This window comes from Helianthus annuus, chromosome 7 (genome assembly GCF_002127325.2).
Source record: "Helianthus annuus cultivar XRQ/B chromosome 7, HanXRQr2.0-SUNRISE, whole genome shotgun sequence".
Classification (NCBI taxonomy): domain Eukaryota; kingdom Viridiplantae; phylum Streptophyta; class Magnoliopsida; order Asterales; family Asteraceae; genus Helianthus; species Helianthus annuus.
In genome coordinates, this window is record NC_035439.2 from 42,849,329 (window position 1) to 42,860,842 (window position 11,514).

General features: G+C 36.5%; 1 protein-coding gene across 4 annotated transcripts; it reads right to left on the minus strand.

The window, feature by feature from the left end:
* Window positions 1–2,262: 2,262 nt before the first annotated feature.
* LOC110868608 (alkylated DNA repair protein ALKBH8 homolog) lies at window positions 2,263–11,299 on the minus strand. Of its 4 annotated transcripts, none has more exons than XM_022117815.2 (8): window positions 11,157–11,299; window positions 10,654–10,970; window positions 9,753–9,854; window positions 9,480–9,566; window positions 9,185–9,310; window positions 6,515–6,754; window positions 6,100–6,165; window positions 2,263–3,068 (listed from the first exon to the last, which is right to left on the minus strand). In XM_022117815.2, the coding sequence occupies exons 2-8, from the start codon at window positions 10,954–10,956 to the stop codon at window positions 2,889–2,891; spliced, it is 1,104 nt and encodes a 367-aa protein (XP_021973507.1). In that variant the 5' UTR covers window positions 10,957–10,970; window positions 11,157–11,299; the 3' UTR covers window positions 2,263–2,888. The 4 variants fall into 4 exon arrangements, with proteins under 4 accessions (XP_021973507.1, XP_021973510.1, XP_021973508.1 ...); XM_022117818.2 differs by lacking the exon at window positions 11,157–11,299 and adding an exon at window positions 9,969–10,078 and having other exon boundaries at window positions 10,654–10,796; XM_022117816.2 differs by lacking the exon at window positions 2,263–3,068 and adding an exon at window positions 5,243–5,596.
* Between the last annotated feature and the right edge of the window lie 215 nt (window positions 11,300–11,514).

Consider the following 11,514-nt stretch of genomic DNA (forward strand, 5'->3'; position numbering starts at 1 on the left):
GAACAAATATGTGGAGGCCTGATGTGCGTGAATTATATATATTTTTATAAATGAATTTTCCTTCACACAAATTACCACACTATAAATAAGCAACATATTGTTGCTTATATTGTTGTACCTAATGCATTGAGTGTTTTTCAAAAAAAAATTGATTTTCACTTTTAATCCAAAAGTTTTTTATCTTCTACATTTTAACCCTTTTGAATGTTTTACTTTTAACCCAAAACTTTTCATCTTTTCCAATTTACACAAACACTATTTTATGTTCAACTTTAGTCCCTCATACTTTTATCTTTCATAAGTTTTTCGTTTTACGTTTCGTTCTAAATTTGCGAGTCAACACACTGCAACGTTCGTGTGGGGTTCAACATTTGTTGGTCATTTTTTCCCGTTTAACATGTTAATCGCAACGCGTCTATTTTTCTCTGTTTGGCAATTTCATCGCACACAAGGGTCCTAGATCGACTTAGTTATTTTTTTCTACGTTTTATGTTACGGTCTAATTTTCCGCATTAACATGTGCAACGGGCGTGCGTGGTTCAACAATTTTACGTCTGTTTTTCGTTCGGTGTTATTTATTCCTTTTTTATTTATTTTACTTTTACAAGCTCTTCTGAAGTTGGTGGTCGCTGGCAGTGGTATGGCAATAGTGTTACTTGACACGATTTTACGAACATATTTAACCTATTAAGTTTTTTACTAATAATTTGTTTCGAGTTTACCCCTATACCTCCTTTACTTAAAAAAAAAATAAAAACTACTTTTACGTGCATATTTTTATGTATGTGCCAGTATGAATTCAATTTGCTCTACTTTTCGACATAAACTTTTACTGGAAATGAGTCAGGTAAAATATAATACGTTTTCGTTTAATAAAATCATTTTTACGTGCATATTTTTATATACGTTTCGGTATAAATTCGAGTTGGTGTATGTTTTTACGTAAATTTTTTTGGAAAACGAGTCAAGTCAAATATAATATGTTTTCGTGCTTATTATATGAATGTTTCGCAAATTTTGTTTCGAATCGAGTGGAGTCAAATTGTGGTTTCTTTTTTTCCTTTTTTTTTCAAAAGCTCTAATTAATCTATTTTAATTATACGTGTCAACTTTTCTGTTACATGCGTCACGTTTTCTATGCATGAGTCGGGTAACATATAATACGTTATGATTGTACGGTATTAATTTGATTCTTTATCTTTTGGTCCAATCGCAATGCTTATAAAGATTACATTGAGTTTAATCGGATACGTCGAAATGCACGTGTTCATATGATTAACACATCACATAACGTTTGGACTAATCCATTCGATGTTTGCGACGTACCCGCGATGTTTGCGACGTACCTGCGCCGCAACGCGCGCGGGTCTTATTGCTAGTTTAGTTTTAAAATGATTTTCACCTAAGAACTAAACTACACACACAAAAGGGCAAGTGTACCCGTCGAGTGGTAATATAGTTTATCGGTAAGAACCGGATATCAATATGTGGACGCGGTGTCTCGATACTAAACTTTTGTTACTTTAAAGCCTTTTCAATTAACAGGTTTGGTTTTTCTAACTTAACTTGCAAACAATAAACTAATAAATATTCTAAAAAATAACAATATCTAAGAAAGGTTGCCTAAATTAAGTATCCACTAACAAACATGTGACAACTAAGGGGAAGAGCTAGTGATGATGGAAACTCTAAAATTCAACTAAGTCCCCAATCAAGGCTTCCTAGTCTTATAATTCGTAGGAAAACTTAAAATGAATTAACATTCTAATCACCTAAAAATTATTCTTTTAAGTTCACTTGCTAAGTTGATGTTAATCTTTAATCATAAGTTATCTGTTTGTCAAAACTCCTAACTCTACAAATTAGGGAAAACTAATATGAACAACACACTAATCATCCTAACTTGGTTTCAAGTAACCAACATCTTCATCTTGTTTTTGATATGAACCACAAGCATGGTCATGCTAGATAACAATCTTGGCCTAAATCATCATACTAACACAAAGACAAACCATAGAATTCATATAAACATTCTTTTGATCTTTCCAAATCTAAATGCAAGAATCCATGCACATGTTCAAATCATCATTCAATTCATGTTAACAATTACCATTCCTAGTTTCATGCTATGAATCAACCTAACAAGTTAACAAGATTCAATAATCATAATATTTACATGGGCTTTCCAACACATCATGTAAATACTTATGATCAAACATTCAAGCACAACAACTTTAAACATGTACATGAACTCCAAGAACAAGACTAAACATTACTATGAAGATTAACAAGAACAATCATCACATCTTCTTCCATATTATCACATGTTCATTAGCTTCAAAAAAGTTTAAGCAACACAAATGTTTAGCCCATAAGGCTCGTAACCACTAGATTAGCTATAAGAAAGCTTAAATTGTTCATAATGTATAAAGTAAGCTAACCAAGTTTAAAGACAAGATTAAAGTGGTAAATGAGTGAATCTTCAATGATTAAGTCTTCTTCAAAGCTCCTCCTTGGCTCCAACAAACTTCCAAGTCCAGAATTTTTAGAGAAAACTTTACCAAGATGCTCCAACTCCCTTGCAGATGAGCTTGAAACTTGTATATAAACCGTTGCGCGTTTGGCACGACCATGCCACCTTTTGGCACGGTCGTGCATGGCAAGTGTCAGAGTCACTTTTCGTCTATCGACCTTGTTTGCTACCATTTCTTGAAAACTCCCACTCAAAGATTTCCGAGGTGGCACGACCGTGCCAGCCCATGGCATGATCGTGCGTATCGATGAATTGTCGACGATGACAGGTGTGATCTCGGAAATGAGCTGGTCAGAAGCTGTTTTGGACCTGGCACGGTCGTGCTTAGTGCTGGCACCGTCGTGCGGATCGCTGATTATCGATGACTGTGCTGGCTGACTGATGATGCTGATGAGAGTGCCGACGTTGGTTGGCCTAGCACGGTCGTGCGAGGAGTTGGCACGGTCGTGCCATATCTGGCAGTTTGCTGGAATATTCCATTTTTGCTCCATTTTGCTCCAAAAGCCCCTGTTTCAACACCGGGCCAAAGCCCGGACTTGTATTTTCACAAACAACTCAAATGAGAACCAAAATCAATGAAAATACAAAGAGTTTTCACATAAACGGGGGCATATTTGACGTTTAAAAGATGTATAAATTCTTATATATCAAACATCCCCACACTTGAACTTTGCTTATCCTCAAGCAAACTAAAACGAACAAAACTCTCTCAGTGGTAATCATCTCAACTAGCATTTCATAGGCACAAATAAATAATTCGGGCTATAACAATCAAGGAGTACTCGACATGAAGGAAAAACCAAAAAGTATGGAAAATACATCTATGAGCAATGGTCCATCTTAGAAATCCCTACAAGTTCACCTTACATCCTCACAATGTTCACACACACTCGGCTAAATATAGGTGCACATACAAATCATGGAGTATGTTTAGAACACTCGATGCCAAGACGATGGCTATGCGACATCATAAGCTTGTGGAAGGATCAAATCTAATCACTCGAAAAAAATATAACATAAATCATGAGGTCTTGTTTGGGTTGTAACTTGGCTTGGGTTAAGGGTGTGGAAGTTGATTTTTAAGGTGGCTAAAATGGTTGTAACCCGGTGGTTCGACTAACTTGAAACACAAGAAAATAGAACTATACAACTAAAGAATATCTAACCGAGAGCTAACCGACAAGTTTCGCTTTTCAACTCCCAAAATTGCTCTAGCGAAGCCGATTGATAAGGCTTTTCAACTATATTCATACAAAGGCCACCACAAACACCGAGTGGTGCCCTCTTTGGGCTTCGCCAAGTCTACTCCGAACTCCATTCTTGAGGTCAAGGATGTTTTTAAAGGGACGAGTATTGTCGATGATAATGCTGATGGGGGCATGATCATCAACTGTCATTTCATTGAGGTTCATGCTTAGAAGGTTCTTACCATAACTACCAAATAATATATTATTTCTCTCATGCCCAATCTCCTCTACGTCACCAAGGATTACATACTACGACATAACCTCCCTTGCCGTCCTTTGTATCCACCGTAAATTAGGCCTTGCCACTCCACTGTACAAAACGCTATGGAACAGGTCCGTTCTTATGCTTTTTCTTTCTGGAATTGCAATTTAGCTTTATCTGCTTAATTCGACAAGCAAAAACGATTCATCATAGTTGCGTACTCTGATCATAGGTGTTTGATAGAATCACATATTCTTCTTGTGTATGCTTGAGAAAATGCATCTATCTATATCTAGGGCTATTGAGATAGCATCTGTGAGTAAAACTTGCCGGGTAGTAGAGGTTTTTCATTGGTGTGGCATCGTTCATGTGACCTTATAAAATAGTATCATGCTTCTGCAAATTATGTAATTAGATATTCTAATCACGACAGATCAAAAAGGTAGTGAATGATTGTACTGTTCTTGATCCAAAACTCTCTCTTGTCCTTTTTCTGAGTTTGTTATAAGCATTTAGTGTCCTAAAGATAATTAAGAAAAATTTTAAGCATTTAGTGTCCTAGAGATAATTAAGAAAAAACTTAAATTTAAGTTTTTGAGTGACGTAGTTTAGTAGGGTACAACGAATGTCATATATCGTGTGATTTAAAAGGAGCGTTTAATGTCACATTTTCTCCCTCGGAAAGACTTAAACATCAAAATGTTTGCAAATCTAAAATCGCAATCTCATAAGAATCAATAGGTCTATAATAGTTATACCATCAATATTATGCAAAATAAAAAGTTTTTTACACAAATATTTTAGATAGTGAAAATGTATTTACAGCAGCAATTGAAAACTTGTTGTATGTTTTTACATTTACTTCTTTAATTCTTAAAAATAACATTTAATGCACTTTGATTTTCAACCCCTTCATAAAATTACCAACTCAGCTTATTTGACGTTTCATTAGACTTCTTGGTGTGAAGAAAAAAAAAAAAAAAAAAAAACCACGAAATGAGAAACAAGACCTTCAAGTGTTGAAGTTGCAATTCAAGAAATCTGATCGTCAAAAACGAATAACAATCTCTAGGAGTTCTATAAAAAAGCCAAGGTTAAATGATCCACTCTAGTCTCTACCCATATACGAAACTCAGACGCCCCTTGATACATGTTGATATTGTGTCTGCAAGCACTCACCTAGGTGTGTTTTTTCTACACTAACATACTAAGCTTTTCATTTTGTATAATTGATGGACGACTAGAGGATGCTAGGCTGAATTGAAGCGCAAAAGTGTTCACAAATAAATAAATTTCACACTGACAAATCATTTGTAAAATTGTACCTGATTTTTGAAAAGATTGATCTAAGATTATGTTCAAGCAAAAATTAATCGACATGGCATATGGGTTGCGTCTTATTTACTTTCAAAATCGTTATAATGCTTACAACCCCAGTCCTGATGCTTCAGTGGATCGAAGATATTAAACAGGTATAAAAACGAAGAACGTCTTGCGCAATGGATCAACCATTTACCTGACAAAAACACTCCAATGGAATGGGAAGCTATTCTTGTTTTACCTCTGGGAATCACAAAATTGAGGGTAATCACAAGGGCATGGTCCTTTTCTGACCTACAAACACATGGGATTAAAAATTGGTGGGTTGGGTATTTGATCGAAGCTAAAACATGCAATTTTCTCTTATGGGATGTAACGGATTGACCCAAACACTAATTTTTGTCCATTTCTTTTACAACTATAAATAACTAATGTCTTAACTATGATTACAAAGACATTATTACTACAATGATACCCTAGGTCTCTAAATATAAATTATTTAGGAAGTTGTTATCGATCATTTGACCTGTCCCTCTTCAACTAAATCTCATATTGACACATTTTTTGGGTTAAAACACAACCCAGATTGAACAGTTTCTCAATTTTCAAAGAGACGTACAAGTTCCAATTCTTCAAAAAGCAATTGATGCGAACTCGACCATAGGGACTCTTAACCCCAATACACATCCTATGCACATTATCATTATGTTATTTTTCACCTTCTTGGTAATAAAAGGCTAAACACCAATAATGCATTAGCAGGACATGAAATGCAATGCAACAGTTCACATACATACCTTGCGAAATGTGAAGGATACTCTTCTCGGACCCCTTTCAATAATAGTATTGTTCACCATATCAACCTACCAAACAAATTCAAACAGTAGCCACATCAATTGATGGGCAGGTTGAATCGCAAACTCTTTTTTCTCCACTTAATTTTTTTAATAATTAATGAATGCGTTAACTATAAAAGATCTTATGCCACCAATAATCGCAAAACGATTAGGGCGTTATATGCATTAGTTTCGCCCACTTTTAACCCTTTTCCCCCGTTTCAGCGTTGTAATTAATTTTTTTATTTGACTCGCCTAAAAGAAAATACAAAGCAAATTGACTCATTGATAAGAAAAAACAAGTCAAAACCGTCACCTCTAAAAAACGAATCTATGGATTGAATATGTCAGATATAAAAGCCGAAAGCATTGATACCTTGTGGTGGGGTATATAGTGTTGCCAAGCATATCTTCCTTCTCCGGAAAGCAAGAGCATTGATCGAGGGGGAAGATAAAGAGCCTTCCTTACAAAATTTGTATCCTTTTCATCACCAACGGATGCTCTAAACTCCATAATGCAAGATCCTAGTAATGAAAGACTGTAAATTGACCCCTCAAATGCTGAATGGGTGTCTATATGCGGGGATAAACCCACACCTCTCGGGTATTCATTTACCTGTGTCAAAACAATACAAAATATCTTAAGCACTTGCAAACCCAAGGACGTGATATACATTCATTCCTAGGCTAACTGTTGGAGCTGGAAAAAATAGGAGGCTTCAGTATCGGGTCAAAAGAGGTAACTTTTGGCACTGGTTGTGTCCAAGATATTTTTTAAAATATATAAATTATTATTAGTGTGTCAAATACAATTACAAAATAAACATATAGTTTTAAATAAAATGATGAGTAAATTACGTGTATAGTCCCTATGGTTTGTCAGTTTTTCATCTTTAGTCCTCAACTTTCTAAGATTACATGTATGCTCCCTGTGGTTTGATCGTTGGTTACTCGGATAGTCCCCTAAATGGATGGTTGTTAGTTTGCTTAGTTAAGTTTATGTAAAATGACAAAAAATGCCCTTATTAAAAAAATAAATAAATAAAACAATTCAAATGGGCCCACCTACCACCTAAAAAATATTATAAAAAATTAATTGGGCCACCGTCATCTTCTATATCCTGTTAGAAAACCCTAACCAAAACACCAACTCCATCGTAATCATCTCCATCTCCTTAACCTAAACACCCCAACCTTCCCCTTCTTTCTGGCTTTTCTATTCAAGATTCAAGATGGTAACCTGCAGCTCTCCGGGAAATACAACGGTTGCGATCGATTTTGCAACCGCTTTAACCCACTCGTGTGAACCATCGGAAAAACGATGACTCCGGCAACATTTGTCGGAAACCTGCAACCACCGTACTGACAGAAAAAGAGAACTCGCGTCTTAAACTACCACCATGTACAACAAGGTCATTTGTCGATCCCACGGCGGAGGAGTGACGGAGAAGAGTTGCTCCAACAAGGTCATTTGCGGATCCCATTTTTGTTGGCATTCGGTATACCGGTTTCCTCATGTACAATCGTATATTTGTGTTACCAACAAGGTCGCCGGAAATATTTGTTATCATGATTCATGAAAATCTCCATTACTGTGAAAATGGGAAGACTTAATCGGTGAAATTTATGGGTTAAAAAGGTTTTATATGATGATGACGCTTGTGGAAATCTAGCTGGTGAATGGAGAGAACTTTTGCAACTTCTGTTTGAAATTGCTCATAAATTGCTTTTTCTAGCTGTGTTAAGCATACTTGTTGGTTGTGGAAATGACGGTCGGTGACATGCGAAGGAGACCGGAGTTCTTGGCCAGAGACGACGAAGGTGGAGGAGGCTGAAGATGTGGTTGCATGTGGGTCCCACATAGTTGGAGGGTGCTAATTGGGTGGGGGGTTTGGTGGTGCCATTTAAAATTAAATGATTATTTTTTATTTCTTTTAATGTTTTAATTATTTTTTATTAATAAAGGTATATAAGTCATTTCACACTCAACTGTAAATAGTAATACTAACGTCCATCCTTGGTTTTAAAAAGCGAGAGGCGCATAAAAGCGACGTGGTCTAAAACCGAGGTGCAAAGCGCAAAAGCGGCGGGCTTTTCGTACCCGAGGCGCAAGCTAATTATATATTTTTTTATATACCCCATATATATCTCATAGGTTTTTAGCTTTCCCTACCCATAATTTAGCTATAAGGTTTTTGTATGAATTTAGCTGCATGTACAAGCCAAAAAAACCCAAGGTACAACAATTAGATGCATAAAACGCCTCGGGTACAAGAGGCGCGCGCCTCAGGCTAAAAAAGCCCAGAAAATCCCAAAAAAGCGTTCCTTTTTAGGGCTTCTTGTAATTACTCTAGGCGCTGAGTGAAAAAGGCCCAGGGCGTGAGCCTTGTTGCGCCTCACGCTTACCAAACCACAACTTACCACTAATCCGGAGACTATCCGAGTAACAACTTACCAAACCACAAGGAGCAAACATGTAATTTTAGAAACATGGGGACTAAAGGTGAAAAATTGTCAAACCACAGGGACTATCCGGGCAATTTACTCTAAAATAATTTAGGAGGTTTCATGCACTGGAAATATACATTGGGCCTGCTAAGCTATTGTTTTTTTGTGCTACCCATTTTGACCCATTAGAAATGGAACAGAACCAAAACTGAAATGACTCGACACCACCACCTCTACCTTTAAGTTATGGCCATTCAAGCAACACTATTTTAAATTAGTCCGAGGTCACTTAACTTGTACGAACTAATTTAACCAATTTTCTCAAGAGAATAAACAGGTAGATATGATCTAATAATTCTCTCCTTTCTAATTTAAAAAGATACAGAAAACTAAGATAATTAATTGAAGGAGGAATAGCTGCAACTAAATTAGAAAGAATATATTTCATCCATCATCTTTCTTCTCTTGGTAACTAACTAGTAATGATTAGATTATAGTAGGACATTCTCTACGGTTTAGAACAAAAAAAGTTTTCAACGATAACTTATTTTTCGATGCATATACAACATCAGTGTATCATTTTATGGATATAAATTACCGTGAGCTGGTCTAGTGATATGTCTGCAGCCTCATCAAGCTTCTTAAACAAAGGGACCTTCTCAGTTATACATGTAACAAATGAGGGAAGTGCACCCAATTGCTGTTCTGTGTTAACATTTCTTATCTGCACCAACAAACATGGTTTGATCAATGCTCAATATTAGAACTAGTTTAACCATCAAATTGTGATACAATGCATCAATGAACGAAAATCTCAAGTATGTTATTTTCGTGCGTACATAAATAAGAATCGACTTTAGATAGGATCCACAGTTGAGGAGTTGGCAACTTACGTGATAGCAAAATTCATAGCCGTAATGTTGAACCCTTCTTTTTGCAAGACTATGCCAAGGCCTTGCATCAACTGCAGCAATCAGTTGCTGAAATTGTAAAGAAAATAAAAAATATAAAAAAAAAAGAAGAAAAGATACAATATGATATCTACTATATGAACAAAGTAATCCAAGAAAGTTCATGACACATGGTAAGAGGTGAGCTGGTGGGGGTTGGATTACGGGTCAATATAGTGGCTTGTATTGTATGTATAGAAAGCAGAGATCCCTTACCTCCTCTTCTTGAGCTGAAACAAAGTCATGGATCAAATAGATTCCTGGAATATTCAATTCTGACGCTTCTAAAGACACCTGAACCGAATCACCACTTTTCACCTATCAATCAACGAGGCCATGTTTAAGAAATTAAACACAAGAAAATAACTTGCATGGAACAATCACCATGAAGTATACTCGATACCATTTTGTTATAGCAACCACCTAACTTACCACTTTGATACTCCCCCTTGTTAATAAAGATAGTACAAGTGGCAGTTTCAACCTATGAATGGCTTGATTTGCGCTAACAGGTCTAATGAGTGAAACAGGTGGAAAGTAATCTGAATGAATGGAAATAAAATGAATAATTACTTTTATAAGTCAGATTATTATCATGATACTATAGTTTTTCGAATCGTATTTAACATTATCAAAGGGTAAAAGAAAGTGAACAAAAAACTTTTTTTGGGGAATCCGATCTGCACAGAAAGGTTACCTATATTTAATGATTTTAATCTCAACTCGTTACTCTACCAACCTATTCCACCACCTCTAAAGAGACATTTAGGCAGGGTTAATTTTGTAAAAACTTTCAAGTTGTAGGTATCGAAATCCCTCAACTTTCTTGTGATATGAAGTTAGGTTCTTGGATCACACACATGACTGGTCAAGTTCTGAAACTTTGTTCGACTTATAAATTAAGTTTCTAAACACCACATCCGTTTCACGTATGTCAAACTCCGAGACAAAAGACTTACATGCTAGTTAGTATGTATGTTAGGGGGTTTTTATTCTTCTAGGTGATTCCATAGCAGTTATCAAATGAACCTAAAATCTGATCAACTCAATTAGACCCGGTTCATCAACCATATTCACAGTTGAAATAGATTCAAATTCAAGGACATGGCATTGATACCTGGCATGGTGGGCGTTCAACGGAATAACGAATGTGCAAAGAACGGCCTCCAAGATCATGACATGGATTTCGGTTGAGTGCCTTAAGTGCTGACTGTGCACAAGTCTCATCATAGTATGAAACGATAACACGACAACCACTTTCATCAGCAGGATATACTCCTTTTACTGTCCCATAGGAGCTGAAGGCGGACGCAATACGATCTAAAGTAAGTCCAACAGCCGGCCCACAATTAGCGACATAAAGGTTGCAGCTTAACTCCTGATGACCCCCCTTGGGGGGCCTAAATTTTGGCAAATCCATTAGGCAAGGACAAACTGTACAAACAAAGCAGATAGTGTGAGAAATGCAACCAAACGGGCAAACAACTAATAAGCTTGAAACAAAAACCTAATTCGGGGGGATACATCATTACCACAAGCAAACCCATACAACTACTGTCCGATTAGAAGCAAAAATAGCTAATATGTAAACAATTTAAAGGTAGCCAAATAATCGCAAACCTGGAGATGCGATGCTATGCTATGCTAAAACAAGGGTTGTTGTTCTTCACTTCCGCCGGCAATATCTCAAGCCGACGGGTGACACCCGCCCTACAGACTACTAATCACACCCCTTCACTTATTTCCAACTGAAATGAAATTGAGATTTAAACTAGGATTAAGCACCCCGCGTTGCGGCGGGGAACACCAATGCCACACTACTGCCAACGACCACCAACACTAAAGTTGCGGCGTGTTAATGCGAAGAAATTAAACCGAAACGTAAAACATATAAAAGAATAACTAAGTCGATCTAGGACCCTCGCGTTACGATAAACCTGTCAAACAGAAAAAAATAGACAACGTAAAAATGTTTAAC

Coding starts and splice junctions, on each gene's coding strand:
- LOC110868608 (XM_022117815.2), bottom strand. CDS start 10,956: ATGGATTTGCCAAAATTTAGGCCCCCCAAGGGGGGTCATCAGGAGTTA. Junction 6,755..9,184: donor TATCACTAGACCAGCTCACG/GTAATTTATATC, acceptor GTTTTGACACAG/GTAAATGAATACCCGAGAGG. Junction 6,166..6,514: donor ACTATATACCCCACCACAAG/GTATCAATGCTT, acceptor TTTGTTTGGTAG/GTTGATATGGTGAACAATAC.